Here is a 23,974-nt window from a genome sequence, read left to right on the forward strand (position 1 = left end):
TGCGAATAACCGACAGTGTCCTAAGTGCTAAATCCAAAAGACATGTCCAAGTCTCAACTTACTCTGCCTTTTTAAAGTATTCATTCACCACTTTAATATACTCCTTTCTTCTTTTCCCTCTCTGACTGCTGTAGCTGTTTCCTCTAACAGACCTCTTACTCCGCTTGCCTCCTATACTGGTGTCCATCAGGCTGCTAAGCTCCATCCACTCTCTTAAGCTCTCTCTCTCTTAAAATAGAAGAGAGACACAGAATATTTTAAGCCACAGAATATAATCAAATCAGTCTTTAGTCCATGCCTCTCAACTGAGCCCAGATCTGTCAGCCAAAAGTGTGTGGATACCTAAAGGCAGGTCATGTCCAATTATCGATTACTGACAACATGTACTGATTACTCCAGTATTTGCAGAGTGTCTGGCACATAGTAGGAACTTAATTATTTGTTAATATCCCACAGGCATCTCACACTCAACAGGTTCATAACTAAGTTCATCATCTGCCCTCTCACAAATCTGCCCTTTTGGTTGGTCATACTACCATCCATCCAGTCTTATGGGCCAGACAGAAAGCTCACGATAACAACCTTCCACCTTATCACTATTGGTACTGTTCAGGGTATCTCCCCAACCCATAGTCTCCCTCCTGAGACTATGCCCCCACCACAAAGGATGAGCTCCAGCACTCCATGTGACCCACCCTCACAGCCATAGCTGACTAGGCCAGAGGTAGACGCCCGATCAATCAGATCTTTTTTCGCAGGAATCTGAAATTAGGCTTCAGAGATGCTAACTGGCCCTCCTGATCACCTAGACCAAAGCAATGGAATTTGGGAACTCAGAAGCACACTGAAACGTAAGAAAATAATCTGCAGAGAAGAGAAGAATGAAGAAGTTCTGGGAGACCAAGAAGACAGAGAAACAGGAAGAAAGTTGTTTTGTTCCTTGAACACTTTCTAGTTGCTGGTCCCTGCCCTTTGTGCGGCCCCGCTGCATGTCCTGACCTCAGAATGTATTAAATGGCACAATTTCTCATAACATGTTTCTATTTTGCTTAAATCACACTTTTGATCAGCAGAGGAGTTTCCTGTTACTTAAAGCCAAAGCCTGGTGGCTCTGTCGGTTAAGCGTCCGCCTTCAGCTCAGGTTATGATCTCACGGTTCATGAGTTCGAGCCCCGCATCAGGCTCTGCACTGACAGCTCAGAGCCTGGAGCTTACTTCGGATTCTGTGTCTCCCTCTCTTTGTCTCTCCCCCACTCCTGCTGTGTCTCTCTCCCTCTCAAAAATAAACAAACATTTTAAAAAATTAAAACAAAAACAAAAGCCAAGAGCCTATTATTAAGATTTCCCTGATTAGTTCCCTGTTTCAGGCCTATAGGGTTCTGCACTTGGTTCCCTCTGATTCAGCGTAATCCTCTCTCCCGAGAACCTATAGCAGGTACAAAGCCATCTAAATGGTATCGTTGATCACTTTAGCAGCTAGGCTAAAGGTCAGTGGAGGAAAGCAAAATGTAGTCAAGAAAAACAGGAGGCCACTACAAGTTAATTTAGGAAAAAGGTGGCAAGGTCTGAAGCGTCATGGTTAGGACAGAGTAGAGAGATTCCAAAGAGGGTTAAGTAGCAGAAAGGCAGGAGTTGGTTCACCATCTAAAGACACAGTGGAAGAAGAGTCTAAAAGGACTCTTAGTTTCTGCCCTGAGCAGCTAAATGGCTGGCAGGGCCATTCACACAGATGGCTGAAGTCACAGATTTGAGTGAGAGGACCCTACCCAACCTGCTAACATCCTCTAAATACTACCCATCCTTTTTAAGTCCAGCACAATCATCCCATCCTCTCTCTTTCCTGAATCCGGTAAGTACATACTGCTTCTTCTTCTGAATGCCCACACACTTTACCTCTGCCTCTCTCCTACCAACTTCTATTACTAATGGATCACTGTCACTTGTGTCCATGGCTTTCTTTGCTCACTTGAGAAAATAAGCTCCTCAGAGGCCAGATTCACAGCTAACATTTCTGGACTGTGTATATGGCTAATACTGTGCTGAAAGTTTATTCAACTAGCGTGATCCTTCCAAATCTCTCCATAATTAATAAAAGTCAAATATGATGAAATAAATAATACTTCTAAAATAAAAAGCATCTTAAGGATATTTACCAAATTTGATGAGGCAGGCAAAATGGAAGAACTTCAAGCAAAAGTTTCAATTACTTACAGACATTTGCAAGTTTTTCAGACCAATGTTTACTCATCAATTCAGCCTACCAAGCCATGCTACAATAGTTTCACTATCAAAACGATATAAATGGAAAAAGAAACAAAAAGAAAATTCTAAGACCTGGATAAATAAGCTGGCAGAATCTCTTCTCCAGTCTTCTTGCTACAAAAAATCCTACACAGTGTCCCACAAGCCTCAGCTCTTCCTGCTTCATAGTTATCGGGAAATTCACTTGCATCAAACATAGGATTGGAAACCATGGTGTCTGTGGACATTTGTGACCCTTTCCGTCGAAACTCCATGCTAGCTTGTGTTGTAATGGCTGAGGAGAGAAAAGGAGGGTGTTATTACATTTGTCAATACGCAAATAGGCTCATGGGACCCTGGACACAAAGATCAAGTGTTGGTGTCATTAAATAGTTATTGAAATAGAATTCAATAATGCTTGTTTGGCAACTATGTCTTAATTTTTTTTTTAAGGGGCTCTGGGAAATCTTCTTTGAAAATAGTAACAATTTACAGTGATATTAACAGTTTCACAGATTCTACTAGAAGCATTTTTCAACTGAACTTTTGATCAGCAGAGTACATCTGTATATATCTGTACTCAGAGTCTCAGGTATATAATAAAGAATTTGGCTTTTCTATTATTAATTCTTTTTCCTCTCCCTGTAGAATGATGCTTAAACATTAAGAAAAACAGCTACTGCAATTTACATATTACCCCAGACAGACATTATAATTAAATGGGCAAGCCCATGCCAGTTCGTATATTTTAGGGAGAGGGCAAAGTAAGGATGAGAAATGGGTAGGGAGGAAGAGAGAGCATTCCCACCACCCACCCAACTCCAAAACACACACCAAAGAATCGCCCAACCAAGCAAAATGAGAATGAATTTTAACAACCACAGACAGCAGCTAACTTGAGGTTGATAAATCAGAAAATTGGATTGGCAAGAAAGATTATCATGGTCATTCGTTGTCACTGAAACAGAAGCCCTTTGAAAGTTGCTTTTACTTTTAACAAAAGATTTCATAGTGTATTGAAAATCACTCTGAAATCTTTTATCACTCTACGTGAAATGTTTAAATTATTTTGTAATAATAGTTTTAATAGAGTGCAGAGTCAAGCATAAATCTTTATGCAACTTCCCATGAGCCATTTTTAGTCCTGAATAAGCTATCCAGCAATAATACAATTGAAAAACACTACATGCAGAATGCATACAAATCAAACACTAAATCTGTATAAAAATAAGCTTAAAGCTTTAAAAAAAAAAAAAAAAAAAAAAAAAAAGCCAAAACACAGTTAGTGCAAAGTCCTGGAATTCATGACATGACCAGACTAGTGTACAGAAATAATGGGACTGATTCAGGCAGATTAATTTGCTTTTGCCAACAATCTTCCCCATTCAAAACACAGAAAAGTATTTTTCTTCCCAAGTGCAAAAACTACAAGAGACAATGACAATCAAATTTTTTAATGGAATTATGAAAAAAATAAAAACATGACTGCAATTAAGGAGAAGCTTCTGGTTCCTACTTACAAGATTTATAAGAAAGAAGAATTTGGATAAAAGATGCTGCAAGATAATAGAAATAAATGGAAACAAATCAAAGGACAGCAGTAATTATAAAATACTTTAAAGATGGTGAAATTTTACAATAAGTTAAGAAGCTTTTTAGCTTTTTAAAAGTTAGATTAAAAGCTTTATGATACCACAAGCTAGTTCAAAAACAGGAAATTGTGCATTCAGATCCAAAATTATGAGTTTTGTATCATGCAAAACAATGAACGAAGAAAATTACACAACTACAAAGAATTGAGGTTTTGAACTGCCAATAACGTGCATTAAAATTTTAGTTCATTAACCCTTCCCAGCTCAATGTTACTTTTACAAACTACAGTGTAATGTCACATCAATCTAAAGCTAACCAGTTCATAGAAGCAAACACTTTAATTAGAGGTGAACTGCATGGCAGAATTCCTTGATGGCAGCCAGTACTTAGAAACAGACTAACAGTGTTTGTATTCCCAAACCCTCCATCCCCACAACTTCAAGAGCAGCACCCATTAGCACTCCAATCCAGGGAAATACCCGGACACCTCCTATCTCCTGGGTAATGTAACAGCCTTTCTCATCTCTGAACACAACAGGGGGAAGAGGAGCTTCTATCTTTTCCACACCAAGGAAAATGTTAAGAGTTCAAAGTAAGAATTTGTTGCCCACATATGATCTGAATTCTGGTTTTTATCTTTTGGCACAAGAGGGTGAGCAAAGCTGTTACAAACTCCCTAGAGAGTGAGAAGATTTGCATATTCCCTTTAAGCAAGCCCACCAAGGAGGCAGGAGGTGGAGCCATTCTGGATTCAGGGACTTTAGAGTCAACAGCTTGATACCCAAAAGTTACAGCATAAGAATTGCACCTTAATAAAAATAAAAATTAAAAATATGACTGATTCGTTCTAGCAAATACAATACAAATTAATAAACATGATTCAGAAAACTCAAAATATATGGCACATGAACATAAGAAAATATAAGCCAAAAATGGTTTTCTAAGTTTTCATTGAGTCATTAGTAAGTACATTTACTTATCCACAAGTAAGCATTACTTTCAAGCTTGTAAACAAAATATGGAAATGGCAGAATATAAAGGGTCTGAATGCGAAGAAAATGAACAAGGGAATCTGTAAACTCAAACATGCGATCTCAAATCATATTCCTGAAAATATCTTCATATTCACTTTTTAAATCATTTAAAAAATTTGTAAGAACATCTAAAATAATTATACGTGTATAATGCTCACTTAGACCTTAGTTCTGAGATGATTCATAACAGCTAAGAATGCATTTCTGAGAGAAAGCAGAGACCTTTATGATCAGTATATTAGTTTTAATCCTTGGAACCAACATTCTCCCTAGACATGCATAAATTAGGCATCCTTTTCTCTCAAGCTACTTCCAACCCCAGTCAGAAAAGTGCTTTCTTACCAAACAACCAATACACTCATTAATGCATATAACACGGTGCCTGGGCACATAGTAACTGTAACAGCTCAGTAAACGCTAGCCATTATTATCGTTCTCTGTAAGACCTATCAGAAATATCCAGCACATTCTGCACTTCCCTACGTTCCCATCCTGCACACTATGCCACGACTTCCAAGTACAACGGTAGGATGACAAAAATAAATCAGATTTTATCTAAACAGTTTAATTTGTCATAAAATCTAAATGAAGATATCAGGGTTGAGTTATTAATTCTCCACCAGTCTTATTTAGTTCCAGAGCAAATGGTATTTTTGAAAGTGGGCCCTGAAATAAAGTTCTCTCAACTAAAACCTGAGAAGTAAGAGTCTTTCATGAAGCAGAAATTTTCTGATACTGATATGTACTAATAAGTGAATGGCTGTCAGAATCTAAGAAAACACTTCTTGTGAATAAATTTCTGGTCAAAATCTTCAATTCTTTCTCTCAATATTATTACCCTGGCTGACATGAAGGGAACTTCCAGGCCACCTACTGAAAGGAATTTGATTCAACAAAAAGTGGCTAACCTGAAGTGTGTCTAATAAAACCAGACAAATGCCAAACCTCATAGAACATACATAAAAAGGACAGGTAGGAAAACTTCCTAAATTCTGTTACTGCAGCTGGAAGGGGTTAAACACAAAGACACTGCTTGGTCAGAGACAGAAAGCTTTTTAAGATACATATTAATCTTGCAGGTAGGAAAGATTAAAAAGAAAAAAAAAGAAAAGAAAAAAGTGATAACATATTTCTTGAGCAATATTTACCAGTCATGCTGCTGTCTCTGTTTATCCCATTATGAAGTTTACAGTGAACAAACGCTGCATCAAATAACCATGATCCAAAGAGATTCAAGATGCTGTTAACCTTTGGTCTCCGAGGGGCAGGCAGTGGCCGGGGTTCAGAACTTGTCTGATTGGGACTTGACAGAGGAGAAGTGGAGGATGTCTGGTGCTGAACTTTCGAGGCATGAGCAGTACTAACCTGTTACAGGAGTGTAAGAATATATCCACACTCAAGAAAAATGTGAGAAAACACCAGGACTTTTTTAAACGGATAGCAGCTTAACAAGTTAACTTTACACAGCATAGTAACAGAGATGAAAACTCTTACTGTGCTTGTCTTCATGGTGGCCTTATTCACAGTAACAGCCCGGTGCCTCCGGTTATGTGGTGGGGTGGTATTGACAGCAGTGCTTTGAGGCATACTTAGTCTATTCACGGGTGTTGGAGGAGCACTGTCCGATCGGGGTCTAGAAATGCCTTTTAAACAAAGACCAACAGAGTTATTTTTCACAGTTCCAAACACGTGGTCAGAAAAATCTTCCTCAAGCAACACCAGCGAAGGCTCAGGACAAGACTACAGCAGACACCATTAGTTGCCTCCCAATATCCATTCACTCTTTCTTCCTGATTACAGAATACAAGTTTCAGCTGGACACGGCTACCCAAAATACACGACGACATTTTCAAGCCTCCCTTAGAATAAGATGTGGCTATGTTCTGACCACAGAGAAGTGGGTGATTGTTGGGTGCGTCTTCCAAGAAATCTCCTTAAAAGGACCAATCAAATGTAGACTCTCCTCCCTTCCTAATTCCTGAACAGGATGGTTGGAACTCATTCAACCATCATGGACCACGAGAGAGTACACAAAGAATGGGGAGCCAAAAGACCAAAGCCTTGGGTCCTTGGTAACGATGGAACAGCTACAGTGGCCCTATACTACCTAGCCCTGGCCTTAACATATGCGAAAATAAACTATCTTGTTTAAATCACTGGTATTTTGGGTTGCTGTGTGGCAGACAAACTTAATTTGAACTATTACCTATGAAACATATTAACAAATGCACATAACAGATGTTTTAGAAAATAATAGATATTCAATATTACTGCCTTTCGATAGGTTAAAAAAATTGAGTTTTCATACTCTTAAAATGTGAAACAGTTTAAAATAATGGCTCACAAAAGGCATAACTTGCTTATGACACACAGAAGAATGATACCTAATGAATTTTAATCTGTATTTTCTTAGATTACCAGTGAGAATGAACTTTTCTGCAAATCATTTATTCATATTCTTTGTCCATTTATCTTCTAAGTCTTATTCTTTTTCTTAGCATTGTCTGATCTGTTTATATAAAGATAACAAAAGCTTTCTAGCTATTACATTTATTGCAAATAATTTTTCCTACTTTGTTATTTGTCATCAAATCTGGTGTGTTGTTTTTTTCCTTTTTGGCTTTCCATAATAGTTTCTAAATCTAGATTCTAAAGTTATCTACATGTAGCTCTCCAAACATTTAGCAACATACACAAAATTCACCTAAGAATGCATCCACCAGACAGCTGATTCCACGCATGGCACGAAAAAATATTTGAGGCAGATGTTTAAGGCAGGGATACTGATTCAATTCTTGTGGCATTCCGCTCACATTTAAGAACTGTTCCTGAAATTTGGGAGTAGAGCTTATAATGGCCGGGTTACTCAAATCCACGGGATTACTATCAAAAAAGAGAAAAGGAATTAATTACACAGAAAAACTTTCCAATTTTAAAGGAAATAGAAAATGATCCCAGAAAAAGACATTTTTAAGAAAACTGAAAGACGAAAAATGCAAACTAAGAACTGGGAAAAAAGAGAATGGGTTCACAACCCTAATTTATAAAAAGGTCACATAGAGTAATTTAGAATCACCAATAGACAAACAGAAAAATGAGGCCAGTCGAACCAGAATGAGAGGAAATGAGAATTAAGGCAGTATGCAACAGAACAGAAGTTACACACAAGGATGTGGCCAGTAGAGAAAAAAACAGGAAGCAATGAAACTGAGCCGAATAGAATTATCAGAAAGAAGGAGAGAGCAGGAAGCAGCAATTTATCCTTCTGTGTAGTTTTAGTGTATGCCTCAGTGACATTTCAAACAAGGACACTAGAGAGGTCCTCCTAGCCAAGCTGACCAGACACAGCACTGGTCACACACAGAAGCAAGGCAGTCTCCAGTCCCCACAGAATGCAACGAAGTCCTGGGAGAGCTATGATCTAGGCTGCAGCAGTAGGCAAGAGAACAAATGTCATATGTACCACAGGGGACAAGCTTCCGGAGAGTGCAGACCGAGCACGGCCGAGGGCAGCCTGCCTCTGCTGAGACCGGGACAGCAGGAGCCACATGATGCAGATACGCCTGCTGTCCCATGTGGCTCCACCTGAGGCCTGTACTTAGGAGCCACACACTGAGCGCCAACATGAGAGCTACAGCACGGCTTCTGCCCTGAGACACTGGATGAAGAGCAAACGTGAGACTAAATAATAGTACCTTAACATATGTAAGAAGCGAAACCACGTCTGTGCTACACACTCGTTATCCATTTCAGGAGGGATCAGACTGGCATCTTCGTCAGGAACTTTAAATGGAGGAAATGAAGGACCATACGTAAAGCGTAGCAATCTAGAATAGAAAAAAATTGCACACCACCAAGTTCGTTTCTTAACAGAGTGAAAAACATATTCAAGAATTAAAATATGATAAAAGAGGGGCGCCTGGGTGGCTCAGTTGATTAAGAGTCCGACATACGCTCAGGTCATGATCTCACAAGTGTGTGAATTCGATCCCTGCGTCGGGCTCTGTGCTGACAGCTCAGAGACTGGAGGCTGCTTTGGATTCTGTGTTTCCCTCTCTCTCTCTGCCCCTCCCTGACTCACGTTCTGTTTCCCTCTCTCTCAAAAATAAACAAACATTAAAAAAAAGAGGTAAGAGAAATACAAGAGAAAACAGATGAAATGTGTATCATACGTAACAAAAGTAAGATCGATGAAAACCCTTACTGACAAGAGAGAAATTAAAAGGGGATTTCCAATTTTGTAAAAGATTAAAAACTTTTTCAAATATTTGAATAATTTGTTTTTAAAATTATTACTTATAATTTATATATTTAATTTATAGTTTAGGTTATGTACCTATAATTTATAAAACCACATATACATGTTACACATTAACATTATGTATCATTAAAATCTAATTTTATATATGTAGCTTTATAATATACAGTATGCAATATATAAAATTGTACAATAATAGCCAACTTATGGAAAGAGCATAAATGTCCATCAACTGATGAATGGATACAGAAGTTGTGGTTTATATATACAATGGAATACTACTTGGCAATGAGAAAGAATGAAATATGGCCTTTTGTAACAACGTGGATGGAATTGGAGAGTGTTATGCTAAATGAAATAAGTCATACAGAGAAACACAGATACCATATGTTTTCACTCTTATGTGGATCCTGAGAATCTTAACAGAAGACCATGGTGGAGGGGAAGGGGGTGGGGGGGAAGAGAGGGAGGGAGCCAAACCATAAGAGACTCTTAAAAACTGAGAACAAACTGAGGGTTGATGGGGGGTGGGAGGGAGGGGAAAGTGGGTGATGGGCATTGAGGAGGGCACCTGTTGGGATGAGCACCGGGTGTTGTAAGGAAACCAATTTGACAATAAATTTCATATTAAAAAAAAAATCTAATTTTATATATGTAGCTTTATAATATACAGTATGCAATATATAAAATTGTATATGAGGGGTGCCTGGGTGGCTCAGTTGGTTAAGCGTCCGACTTTGGCTCAGGTCATGATCTCACAGTCTGTGAGTTCGAGCCCCGCGTCGGGCTCTGTGCTGACAGCTCAGAGCCTGGAGCCCATTTCAGATTCTGTGTCTCCCTCTTTCTCTTCCCCTCCCCTGTTCATACTCTGTCTCTCTCTGTCTCAAAAATAAATAAACGTTAAAAAAAAAAAAATTTAAAAAAACTGTATATGATACGCTAATTTTGTTAATTTTATAATACATAAAATTACAAACCATATATTATCAATTTATAAAATCATGAATTATTTTTAAATGTTTATTTATAACTAATTGCAAATAATTATATAGTCATATAATATTCAACTTATGTTATATAATTTGTTACAGAATTATAAGATAAATAAATTGTTATTTAAATTATTTTTAAAAGGTTCATCCCACTGCAAACTCCTTCAACACAACTAAGCTATAATTTTTTTAATGTTTATTCATTTTTGAGAGAGAGCAAGTGCACAGACATGCGCAAGAGTGTGAGAGCAGGGGAGGGGCGGGGGGGTTGGACAGAGGATCTGAAGTGGGCTCTGCAATGACAGCAGAGAGCCTAATGTGGGGGCTCAAACTCAACAACTCTGAGATCATGACCAGAGCTGAAGTCAGACGCTAACCAACTGAGCCACCCAGGCGCCCCACAACTAAGCTATAATTTATCCATAATAACAACTGCTATATAACTTACATGGAGTTCAGAATTTATAGTGTACCTTAAAAGTAATTCAACAATTCAGTTACTTAATTTATTAGTACTATTCCAAATGTATTTAAACGGTTCAAAGCCCTTTGACTCAATTGTCTTCTATCTAGAAATTATACCTTATATCTAGAAGTTATGTCTAGAAATAACCAGAATACACACACACAATGTATATTCACATCAACAATATTTTTCATGGTTTTTATTTTTATTTTTGAGACAGAGAGAGAGAGAGAGAGAGAGAGAGCAAGCACACACAAGCGGGGGAGGGGGAGAGAGAGAGGGAGACACAAAATCCGAAGCAGGCTCCAGGCTCTGAGCTGTCAGCACAGAGCCCGATGCCGGGCTCAAACTCATGACTACGAGATCATGACCTGAGGTGAAGTCAGACATTTAACCCACTGAGCCACCCAGGCACCCCAACAATATGTTTAAAGTAAAATACTGGGAACAACATAAATATCTAAACAACAATGAAATGGTTAAATAAATTATAATTCCATTTACATAATGAAAAACTACAAAGCCATTAAAAATATGACCTTGAATATACTTAAGTGAAATAAGTCAGTCAGAGAAAGACAGATACCATATGTTTTCATTCATATGTGGATCTTGAGAATATTAACAGAAGACCATGGGGGAAGGGAATGGGGAAAAAAAAGTTACAAAGAGGAAGGGAGGCAAACCATAAGAGACTCTTAAATACAGAGAATAAACTGAGGGTTGAACGGGGGTGGGGAGGGAAAGTGGGTGATGGGCCTTAAAGAGGGCACTTACTGGGATGAGCACTGGGTGTTGTATGAAAACCAATTTGACAATAAATTATATTAAGAAAAAAACCAATGAAAACAGTAACAAAACACAAAGATAATATAAATTTTTTCTACTATTGCAAAAGTAAAATATCTTGAGATTAAAGAATGAAAAAGGCACATGTAATTAATGTGGTTAAGAATCACATTTTAAAAAAAAAGCAAATAATGGGGCACCTAGGTGGCTCAGTCGGTTAAGCATCCAACTCTTAATTTCAGCTCAGGTCATGATCTCACACTGGAGACCAAGCCCCACATCAGGCTCTGTGCTAATGAAGCTTGCTTAAGATTCTCGTCTCCCACTCTCTCTCTCTCCTGCTTGCTTGTGTGTGCATACCCATTCTCTCTCTCAAAAAAAAAAAAAAAAAACCATTTAAAAAAAGCAGGTAACAATACTACATAATCTTTTTTTTATAAAGAGAAATGGAAAAAATACATTAAAATGTTAACATTGGTTGCCTGTAAGTGATGGGTACTTTTCTCTGTCTTCCAAGTTTTCTATTTTGAGAATGTATTGCTTTTAGTGTTTTTATGTTTGTTTGTTTTGAGAGGGAGAGAAAGAACACAAGCAGAAGAGAGGCAGAGAGAGGGGGGAGGGAGAGAGAATACCAAGCAGGCCCTGTGTTATCAGCGAGGAGCCTGACGCAGGGCTCAATCCCACGAACTGTGACATCATGACCTGAACCGAAATCAAGAGTCCAGTGTTTAACCGACCGAGCCACCCAGGTGCCCCCCCCCCCAATGTATTACTTTTATAATCAAGATAAGAAGTATTATTTAAAAATAGATTTATAATTTTGACATTCACTAGGATATACCAGAATCAAAAGAATATTCCAAAACCTCCATCTTTTAATTTAAATAATGATAAATGTATAAACACTTTATTAACTCAGAAAAAGACCAATCTACCTTCTGATACATAATGCTACCTATAAATTATTTGTTTCTGGGGCAACTGGGTGACTCGGTCAGTTAAGCATCTGACTTCAGCTCAAATCATGATCTCACAGTTCTTGAGTTTGAGCCCCACATCAGGCTCTGTGCTGACTGCTCAGAGCCTGGAGCCTGCTTTGGATTCTGTGTCTCCCTCTTTCTCTGCTCCTCGCCCACTCACACCCTGTCTGTCTCTTTCTCTTTCTCTCTCTCTCTCAAGAATAAACATTTTAAAAAATTAAAAATAAATAAATAATTAATTAATTAAATTTGTTCCTGCCTCCACACTGCCTCCCCTGACCCCAAACCTAAATCAAATCAAGTCTCTAGATCTAACTACCAGTTGACAGGAAATACAGAGGACAGAGGAACATATTAACACAACTAAGACATAATCAAAAAAATTCAGAATGTGAAACAGTCTAAAAACCCAAGTTTTTCAATAACAAAAACTGCAAAGAAATAAAAATGAGAGAGTAGGAACCTATAGTTTAAGATAGGCTTAAGAAACATGTCAACTAAATGTAATAAGTGAGCTCTTAGTTGGGATTCAACGGAATCAACCACAGAAAGAAAAAAATTAAGGCATTCAAGGGAAATTTAAACATCGAATGGCTAACTGATATTAAACAACTGTTAACGTTTTTTTAGGGGTGATAATAGTACTGTGATTGTGTTTAAAAAAGAATCCTCATCTTTTAGAGTTACATATTAAAATATGCAGAGTTGAATTGAAAAATCAAGCCTGAAAAAAAATAAAGCCTTATTAACTCACAGAACAGTGATAATATTGTATATAAATGGTAAGAAAAGTAAAATTATTATAACAAACTACTTTGGTTATAGTACAGCACATTATAGTATGGTCTCATTTCTGTAAAACTATGTATAAACATATATAATAGGATTTCTAGTGAACTTAAAACTTTTATACCTTTCTATAGTTTGGTTTAAGTAATAATCATGAATATTTTAGTAGTAAGATTAAGAGTGGGAGTTTGGCAAGGGAGGTAAGGTGCAGAATTTATCTGCTTCTCTATATTTGCTTAATCTGAAAGGTTGTAATTTAATAGGCACTAGTCAAAGTGCTATATCTATTTTTATTTTCTTTTTAAAAAAAAATTTTTTTTTAACATTTATTTTTGAGACAGAGAGAGACAGAACATGAACGGGGGAGGATCAGAGAGAGGGAGACACAGAATCCGAAACAGGCTCCAGGCTCTGAGCTGTCAGCACAGAGCCCAACGCAGGGCTCGAACTCACGGACTGCGAGATCATGACCTGAGCCGAAGTCGGCCGCTTAACCGACTGAGCCACCCAGGCGCCCCTCTATTTTTATTTTCAAATGTTTTTAACGTTTATTCCTTTTTGAGAGACAGCGCATGAGCGGGGGAGGGGCAGAGACAGAAGGAGACACAGAATCTGAAGCAGGCTCTAGGCTCTGAGCTGTCAGCACAGAGCCCAACGCGGGCGAACCGTGAGATCATGACCTGAGCCGAAGTCAGGCACTTAACCGACTGAGCCACCCAGGCACCCCTGCTATATCTATTTTTAAAAAGCGGCTCGATTCTGTATCTAAAATACAATAACAGAGACAGGATACAGGCTTTTTACAACATATTCCATGAATCCCAGTAAGACAGAACTAGGGGAAAGCTGTCTCAGGCCAGGCGGATGAAGGAAGGCAAGTCAATGATGACAACCTACCTTGATGTGAGTGCACAGGTGACCTTGCTCCACTGCTCCACCACTGCTGGGTGGTGCCTCCAGTTTGCCACCATCTCCTTGGCTGTTTTCCAATAAGGAGGTGTTGGGAAGCACCGAGTACAAGCTAGTAACCAAACCTCAAAGAGAACACCAATCAACTTCTCTGCTAGATTCTCAGCAATGCCACCTTACCAACAAAAAGAAAACAACTTTGGCACACTCATTTTTAAAGAAAAATCTTTAATTCAATGATTTGAGATAAGTGGTCAAAAAATTAAAATAACTACAATGTTAAGTTCTGACTTTCAAATAGCCATTTAATTAGTAAGAATGAGAAACTATTCTTAGGAACTCCTATGAAGAAAATCATAACAACATCAACCAATTATCATTTATTAAGTTTTCAAGTCACAGGGCACCTGGGTGGCTCAGTCGGTTAAGAGTCCGACTTCAGCTCAAATCATGATCTCACGGTTCGTGGGTTCGAGCCCCGTGTCGGGCTCTGTGCTGACAGCTCGGAGCCAGGAGCCTGCTTCAGATTCTGTGTCTCCCTCTCTCTCTGCCCCTCCCTCATTAACACTCTCTCTCTCTCTCTCTCTCTCTCTCTCTCTCTCTCTCTCTCTCTAAAATAAATAAATCATTAAAAAAGTTTTCGAGTCACCCTGCTCATTTCTTATCAAAGATCTTAGTCTTCCAGCAAGTGGACAGGACACAGAGGAGAAGGGAAAGGACAAATGTCTATGATGTGTGACTACTGGGTCCGTTTCTGTGCCGACTGGTTCATGTATACGACCTCACATTCATCCTGCAGGATAGGTATTTCTATCTTTTACCAATGGTTAGTTATACCCATTTTGAAGAGGAGAAAACTTAGATGAGAAAATTTAAGTATCCTGTCCAAGTTTACACAGTCAGTAAGTGAAGGAATCAGAGCAAATAAACACCCAGGTCTTTCTACCTCCAAACTCTGCTATAAAACTTTCAGGTGTTTGAAAGCCACTCTTCAAGGGAGAGAGGGACAAAGAAGGGAGCAAAAGGACCGACGCTGGGCAGGACAGAGCGTCAACCACAAAACCAGACCTGTCCCTCTGTCCTGAGCCCTGGAACTAGGGAGAAAAACAGGGGTCTGTACTCTGTATAACTCCACAAGGCAAACTTGGGATTAGCAGGAAAAGTTACAAGAATGTGTATTTCAAATGAACAAAAATTAAATTCCAACAATAAGCCCCAGAAGGGGAGGAACTGCCCGCTTTGAGTTGCTGAGATCCCTGGCACCAGGACTCTGCAGCAAAGAGCCAATGAGTCAATGACTGGCCAGCTACTGTCAGTAACAAAGTATTCCTATTATGGGGTCAATAGTGGAATTCTGTGATTTCCTTTAGGTACTTTCCTGGACTGTATTTGGGTGAGATCACAAGCACACGTGCATGTCTGTTGGCAAAGAGACTACACAGATGAACAGGCAACAAGGGAACCCAGTACTAGGATATCAACTTCCAATCTGGGTACACTTGCTACAACATACACGGCAGGGCTTCTAAAATACAATCTGAAGGTGTAAAACGGGAGGCTTCTTGATGTCCAGGTAATGAATGGCAAACTGTCATACTTCCAGATAGAACACTGAAGATTGTGTAGATTTCACATGCTGAACGAAGTATCTTCTGTAGCTGTCAAGTTTTTAGTGTCTACTTTGATAACTACTTTGTCATCAGGTACAGTGCTTACAGGTTCTACTTTAGTTAGTTGTTCCTTATATAGGCTCTATCCTAATATACTAAACAAGCTACTACTCCTATCATTATCAAATACGCAGTAATGCAGAGGCTCCCCCCACGTTAGCAAAATCATCACTGAAGGTAAAGTAACTTCATATTATGCCTGTGAGGGCTTCCATTCTAAGAACTGTTATTTAACCTTGGTTTGCCAAATGCCATGCCAAAATGTAAATCCCCGCTGAGTCTACCCATTGTTGAGTTTAAAGCGAACTGTATCTGGAGCTTGGAAATAAACTAGAAAAGAAAAAGAAACCGACCTTGAACAGTTGGCGGGGCTAGAAGAATGTCATTAATCTGCAGAAGAAACAACAGTAAGACTTCCCACGTTTCTCGTGCCATGATGGATGACTCACGGGCCAGTTTCTGAATGGCTCTCAGGACCTGTAAGCATAGTCGGATCTGACTGGAGCCCTGTTCCTGTCTGAAGAAGACAGACAGAGATCACTGACAAGCCTTGAGGAAAGAGAGCAACAACTTAAGGACAGGCAACTTATGCACACAGCAAGCGATGGTCCAACGGCACTCCTAAGAGCATCAGAAGACAGGGCCAGGTGCACCCTCCTGGGTTCAAAGCTATTTCACCATCACACAGTCTGTCACCCTGGGATCTCAACCAACCACTTCTCTGAGAGCTTGAATAGCTCCTGGGGAAGGAGGGGAACACTAGAATGTAAGCTTCCCCTCTGGATTTTCTAAGTCTAAAATGTGCCTGGCACGTAACAGGCACGCCATTTTCTGATGAGTGAATGCGTTAATACCCACAGCCACTTCTGTTGCTCACACTGAAGCAGAACGGCCTTTGAATCCTTTTTAAATTTTTTTAAATACACATTCACAAGAATTCAGAATGTGCATTCATAGTGCTCACAGTCCCTTTGAAGCTAATGCCTGCTAGAGAAGAACCTACAGACCCAATGAAATACTCTCACAGGTCACCAAAACCGATGAGGTATGGAGGCAATTGCCTCAGAAATGAGCGCCTGCTACTGCTGTTCCAATTGAAAAAAAAAAAAAAACAACTTAACCTAAGATGGTGGTTCCCAAGATACCCTAGAAAAGTTTTATAACTCTTTAGTCCACAAGTGCATTTTTTTCCCAAGAGAATAAAACAGATCAAAGTATTGGGGCTAGAGTTGAAGACAGAGGTCAAGGCCCCAGCCCCTGATCCCTGCTTTCCAAAGCAGACTACCTGAGAATTTCAAGAGTAGCAGGAAACTCACTGCATAAGTGAGTGGTGAGTTGGCCTCCAGACCTCCTACGTACAACCCAAGACAAGTAACTAATATTATTGAAATGAATCTTGAGGACAAGTTTCTATATTATGACTCATGTCACAAAGAACAGGTAAAACATGAGTAAATCAGAGTAGGCAATCTCAGAGCTTCCTCAAGAAATCCAGAAAATAAAGTGAGTGGCCTTAGCACTCCCACCTCAACCTTAAGATAGAAGATTCTCAGATTCTGGGCCATGGCACAGAAACCAGACACTTACCTTACAGTTGCAAACAAATGACATTCCTAAGTTTTTCCTAAAGAAGTCAGACCTAGAGCAAAATGAGACATTCACCTAGGAAAAGGCAAGAGCCCCCAAGGGCAGGGAGATGGCCATGTTCAGCTGGAGGTGAATCCAGTTCACGTGAAGCCATGAGGCTCCAGTTTGTGTCTGTAACTCTAGCTACTTGAAGAACAGTAAGAAACTATATAATAGCTATATAAATTTCTTCTGGCCATACAAGAAAAAGTCCAGTATAAGAATCAAAACAGCACTGGGGCTGACACTCTTCCAACTTAGTGATAGTACTTTAAGCATCCCAAGTGGTAACCTAGGCCTACTGACCAATTCCAGTTATCTGCCCAGTGGTACAAAAGGAGACATCTGCTCTGTAGGTACTGTCCCCTCATTAAGATGGCCTAAACTCATAAGCAGTGTCCAGGTTTCTATGGCTAAGGGAAATACGGTCATCTTTACTAAAAAATAAGTAGAAAAGTCTAAATACCAGAGATTTTCTGTTCCCCTCAATTTTCCAAAACAACTTATGATCTTCAGAAAACCTGTTCTGAGAACAGGGGCTGGTGAACTATAGCCCATGGTCAAATCTTGTCTGCCATCTGTTTTTTTTATTAATAAAGTTTTACTGGAACACTGCCATGCTCATTCATTTATGTATTATCTATGGCTGTTTTCTCTACATCAGCAGAATTGACTAGTTACAACAGACACCATATAGCCCACAAAGCCTAAAATATTTACTATCTGGCTCTTTATCAAAAAAGTTGGCCAACCACTGCTTTAGAAGAATATTACATTTTTAAACTACAATATATTTGCGCAATGAAAACCCTAATCGATTTTAAAAGATGGTTCACTGTTCACTCAATTATGCAAACAAAAAAGAGATCAAACTGATAGGCAAAAAGGTTATCCCCACTCTGACTTATCTCTAGCAAAGTGGTAAAAACACTTCGGGGATCACTTTTATAACAACAACTAAGTAAACTTGATGACAATTTTGTGATATGGATTAAAAAAACCTGATACTTCCAATAAAGAAAGATGAGATCTGGGCACCTGGCTGGTACAGTCAGTTAAGTGTCTGACTCTTGAGCTCAGCTCAGGTCATGACTTCACGGTTTGAGTTCGAGCTCTGCATCGGGCTCTATGCTGATGGTGTGGAACCTGCTTGGGATTCTGTCTCTCTGCCCCTCCTCAGCTTGTGCTTGCTCTCTCTCCCGCGCTCTCTCTCTCAGAATAAATAAATAAACTTAAGGGGAAAAAAAAGGAAGATGAGATCCTAACTCCCAATATTTAGCACTGAAAATATTCAGCTCCCTAAGACACTGTTGGCCAGGAAAACTCTAGTACTCAGTTCAGTATCCTCTCAGAAACATGCAAACACTCTTGAGAAAACAAGTTAATTACAAACAGTAAAATGAACAAGGTACTCAGGTTCTCAAAAGGCAAAAAAAGAAAAAGCCCAATTAATTCAAATGCCATTGGTATTTTTCATCAATACAAATGAATTGAGCACTAAGAGGTGGTAAGGGTACAAATAGGAAAGAAACAGTGACAATACTACCCGTGAGACTGTCCCATGGCCAAAGAAAAAGCCCAGTGAACTAGTCTCCTACATGGAATGACAAGAAAGCACCAGAACTATTATACCATTTTAGAAGAACCTGCTTAGAAGGGTGCCTGGGTGGCTCAGCTTTTAAGAATCTGACTCTTGATTTTGGCTCAGGTCATGATCTCACAGTTCATGGGATCAAACCCCACATCAGACTCCTCATTGACAGCACAGAGCCTGCCTGGGATTCTCTCTCTCCCTCTCTCTCTCTCTACCCCTCTCTCACTCACACACACACTCTCTCTCAAAATAAACTTAAAAAAAAAAAAAAGAAGAGCCTTAGACACAAATAATATGCTAATCACTGCCAACCACCTCCTGTTATTACTTCTATTTGAAATCAATAAATCAAGCAACAAGCATTTAATTCACACCTAAGGTAATATCAGTACCGCACCAGGTACTGCGAAAGCCCAAAATATATATACGACCTAGATCCTGCCTTCAAGTTCGTTAGACGGGGAAATGAGACACACACGTTTTAAGAGCAAAAAAAAACAGTGAAGAGATAAAAGAGTGACACAGGAAGTACCGGAACCACACAGGTTCAGAAAAGGTATGATCACTGTGGGCCTGGATGGTAAAGTAAGGTTCCTCTTTACAAGGCAGAATTTTAAATGAACCAACAAGAGTAAGATGTGGACAGCTGAGAGAGAGAGAGAGAGAGAGAGAGAGAGAGAGAGAGAGAGAGAGAGGAAGAGGAAGAAAACAAAAGGGTAGGTGAAGATGGGGAAGATCATGATGGAGTCTTAAGGAAATGTTTAATTTATGAGTCTGACCAATGAGCAGGGCTCATGCAGAATTAGCAGCAGCTAATCTGGCTAGGGGCCAGATGACAGCCAGCATTTCACACAAGGCAAGGAGTTTATACTTGATCCTACACATCAGAGTTCTTAACAGAGACTTTTTTATTCAAATTCTGCAAAGTGATCTTCCTTCTAAAACTCTTTAAGAAAACATTTTTTTAAGTAAACTCTACAACACACGTGGGGCTCGAACTCACGACCCTGAGATCAATAGTGGCATGCTCTACCGACTGAGCCAGCAAGGCACCCCAAAGTAATCTTCCTTCTAAATTTAAAAAGCTAAAATTTACAGAGTGGCTTTTGGAAGACCCAAAGTCCCTTACCACCTGATAGTAAAAAAGCTTTAATGAGAACTTTCCCAAAAGGAAGCAAGCCCCTTTACCTCTTTCAAACACATAAAAAAAATAGCTGAAAACAGATTTTTCTTAAAGGAAACCCTAATTAATGCTTTCTTCTCCATTATTTTCTGTATTTCCCAAACTCCTTACAATGACATACAATCTTTTAGAATTGGAAAAAAAAAAAACATCAAGCCCAAATAAAGTACATATCCCATATTATAATATTTAAGGTCACTGTCTCAGAAGGTAGGGGAAAAAATCAGTACCAAACTATTAAGATCATCTTTTGGCCAACTATGAATGTGTCCATAATAATTTCAAGTCTGCTTACTTTGATGTCTTCATTCTCTCATAGGAAAGGTTCATTTTAAGGTAGAAGGCTTAGGTGCCTTTAGCTTAAGTGGAGAAAAGAATTATGACAGGCAAAAGTATGTTTTTTGAATGGAAGGGAAAGGGGTCACAGTATTTTAATATCTAAAAGCTATCAGATCTTAGAAAACCAAAAGCCTTTAAAATGAGTACACACTTAATAAAAACTCCTAGTAAATATTATATAAGCCCATATCTCTTATCATTCATATTAATACATTCTTTAATTAAACAGTAATGAAAGTTACTTTTCAAAAGACTAACAATGAAATCAGCTCCTATAATAGAAAAAAGTAACATTTATGAATATTTTATTATAATCCTGGTAACAGGTCAGACAGATGGTATAGCTTACCTTGGTACAAAAAGATTTTGCAGGTGTTTTAGTATACTTTGAACATATAGGTTAGGCTCTTTAATAACTGGCAATGGGATAGAATCTTTCGGCAACACTAAAGCCATAATCCAGTCTGTATATACATCAACACAATATTTTACAGTCTCTCCATCCAAGGGAAGGGTCAATCCATAGCAAATTACTTCCATGGTCCATTTCACCTAAACAAAACAAAATATACATTCAGAATTATCACACATCCCTACTGTATCTCAGCAGACTGATTTAAAATGTTTACCTCTTTTATTACCAAAAATCTCTCAATTGACAGTATATTCATCTCAACTATATGCCAGATTTATTCTTGAGAATGTACTTTCCATGGATAAAACATACTCAGACAACATTTCCTAAGCAAAATATTTAAGAAAACAATAAACTACTTCTTTCTAAATATCACTTCCATGTTGGCTTTACCCATTAGACATTATTATTATTTGCACTATGAAATAAAAAGCAAATATGGGTCATCCTGATTTTCCATAGAGACTGGGACAAAAAAATAGAAAATTTTAGCTACTTTTCTCCTTTTAATTTATATACAGGTATGTGTGTCATTTAGGAAATCATATACATATATTCAATTATATTCCATTTCCAGATTATGCAATATTAACAAACAACAGGAAGGAAGATGAACTGCTCAACTCTTATTTTGTGACTATTTTTTTCTGCCAAAGAACATAATGAACATGGGAAGGTAAAAACAAACACAAGTGAGAAGGGACTAAAGATGGGCAAGATTTTTTTAATTTTTTTTTAATGTTTGTTTATTTTTGAGAGAGAGCGTGTGCAGGATCAAGTGGGGAGGGCAGAGAAAGAAGGGGACAGAGGATCCGAAGCAAGCTCTGTGCTGCCAGCAGAGGCTCTGGGGTGGGGGGCCTGAATTCACAAACCATGAGGTCATGACCTGAGCCAAGACTGGATGCTTAACCAACGGAGTCACCCAAGTGCCCCAGATCTTTTTTTTTAATGTTTATTTCTTTTGAGAGAGCACACATGTGAACAAATGGGGGATGGGGGTAGGGGGTGGAGAGAAAGAGAGAGAGAATATCCCAAGCAGGCTCCACGCTGACATGGGGCAGGCAGGGGTGGACCACAGGGGTGGCGGTGGTCGATCCCACAAACTGTGAGATCATGACCTGAGCCAAGATCAAGAGTCAGACGCTCAACCAACTGAGCCACCCAGGCACCCCAAGCTGGGTAAGATCTTAACAAGGCACTTACCTGCACTAAATGAATTCCAGCCTCTTTACTTAACTGAATCACATGATAAGGGTTGAGAGAACCTGCCCATGAAGAATGAACATGATGTGGCGACAAAGGAAAAACGGCACAATTTGCAAAAGAAGATAAAATGATATTCCAGATACTACAGACTGGAAAGTTTCAGGGAATTCCACACTAAACTCTGGGACAAATTACTAAGCAGATGATTCATGAGCACTTATAAAAGGAAAGCATGATCACTAGGAACCAACATACTCAAAACGAACAAATCATGCCAGACAAGCATCATTCCTTTATTAACAAGGTTACTATGAAGGCAGCAGACAATTGTGCAATCCTGGCAGTTTACAAAGCACTTTCATAAGCAGCTTCTAACCATCAAAATAACCCTGTGTGAGAAGGTAAACTATCCTCACTTTATAGATAAGAAAACTGACACTTATTAAGATTAAGCAATTTGGCCCAAGTCACTGGTTTGGAAATGGTAGAACTGAAAACTTGAGCCCTAGTCTTCCAGCTAGATATCTAAAGCTACTCTCACCATACCATTAACACCCTTCTCTGGCTCAGGGAGATCTGGGCTCTAGCAAGAAATGTGGTCAGAGGCACGATATCCTTGTGGACAAGATGGAGGCATAGGACCCATAGGAAGGCAGAATGGCTGGATTTATAAGACACAAGATGAGAGACTAGCAATGGGCTAATGTACCAAGATCATTTAGGAAGACGGTGCCCAGTGGCACACCAAAGGCCCTGCTGAGATTTTAACTTAGGAAAAGAGAGAAGAACAGATCACATGCTGACCATCTGTAGATATCCACAAAGCTAAAATGGATAGCTAACTTGTTAGACAGAAATTCAGGATCCCAAAAGACTTCAAGTTGAATCTAACAAGATTAAACACAGGTACTGAAAATTTCAAGCTCAAAAACAACTACAAGAGCTAAGGGTAAAAATATGTACAGCACTAGAATTGGTCTAATATAATATAATGTACAAGAGCAATAAGCATTAAGCCTGCGACAGCACAGTGAAGCTGTGACAAACACAGGAGGGTGGGAGGAACGGAACCGCGCCTAGGAAGGGATTTTAAAAGGGGCTGCAAGTCCCTAATTGTCAGATGAAACCTAAAGGAGAAAACATCTTAGGTGTCACCTTCATAATAGTTTAATTGTATAATTCTAGAGGACACTGGATTCAAGGACTGTTGTCTCCTATCTCTTAGAAGGTAGGAAAGGAAAACAAACAAGGCAGGCACCAGAGCGCCTCTATCCACTCATGTGCCATCTCTTCCCAGGAGAAGATTCCAGACCCACCAAGAGGAGAGTTCACCAGGGCAAGTGCCAGTCCTCAGGGATTAGTCTCTGCTAAGGTCCTGTGAAGAGAGAAAAACACTCCTCAAACGGAGGAGCTTCACCCTCCTGCAACCTATGGCCTATAGAGAGTAAATAAACTGCCTTTAGAGTCACAAATCTTATAGCTAGACTAGTTTTATATCTAGACTAGCTTTATGTCTAGATTAAGTCTCGTCTCTCCTTCATTAGAAAGAAATCAAAAAGAGGGAGAAAAAAAGGTGAGTCTGAGAAATAAGTTAACCCAAAGCCTGAAGGTTGTATAAACTTCCTCCAGCACACAGTTCTAATCCCATATCTTAGCCAGACCTCATACTAGCAAGTTCCTGTATCCCTCCATTTTCAGGGTCCCTTCATGACCTCCCTCTGAAAACTTTACCTCAACCCAATCTCCTGAATCCAAGAACAGGACCAACTTCAGGCCAAGCTACTCCAAGAGCCCTTATCTTTAGGGACAGCAAACACAACTCCAATTCCAAACACTTGGGCTCACAACCATATAGGCTTAGCTGCTCTGTAGCACTCTTAAACCTGGGAG

The 23,974-nt window shown here is 39.2% G+C and overlaps 1 protein-coding gene across 6 annotated transcripts in view; it reads right to left on the reverse strand.

The window, feature by feature from the left end:
• RALGAPB (Ral GTPase activating protein non-catalytic subunit beta) overlaps positions 1-23,974 on the reverse strand; it is an 87,828-nt gene that overhangs the window by 49,488 nt on the left and 14,366 nt on the right. For 3 of the 6 annotated variants that reach the window (XM_027070077.2, XM_027070075.2, XM_053199972.1), the window contains exons 3-11: positions 20,813-21,015; positions 16,075-16,238; positions 14,040-14,226; positions 8,564-8,695; positions 7,573-7,751; positions 6,363-6,511; positions 6,017-6,233; positions 3,762-3,797; positions 2,335-2,536 (exon numbers count right to left, since the gene is read on the reverse strand). In XM_027070077.2, coding sequence (XP_026925878.1) covers positions 2,335-2,536; positions 3,762-3,797; positions 6,017-6,233; positions 6,363-6,511; positions 7,573-7,751; positions 8,564-8,695; positions 14,040-14,226; positions 16,075-16,238; positions 20,813-21,015 — 1,469 coding nt within the window. The remainder of the gene's footprint in view (positions 1-2,334; positions 2,537-3,761; positions 3,798-6,016; positions 6,234-6,362; positions 6,512-7,572; positions 7,752-8,563; positions 8,696-14,039; positions 14,227-16,074; positions 16,239-20,812; positions 21,016-23,974) is intronic. The other 3 variants (XM_027070080.2, XM_027070079.2, XM_053199973.1) reach the window with 1 other exon arrangement.

Source organism: Acinonyx jubatus, chromosome A3 (genome assembly GCF_027475565.1).
Source record: "Acinonyx jubatus isolate Ajub_Pintada_27869175 chromosome A3, VMU_Ajub_asm_v1.0, whole genome shotgun sequence".
Lineage (NCBI taxonomy): Eukaryota > Metazoa > Chordata > Mammalia > Carnivora > Felidae > Acinonyx > Acinonyx jubatus.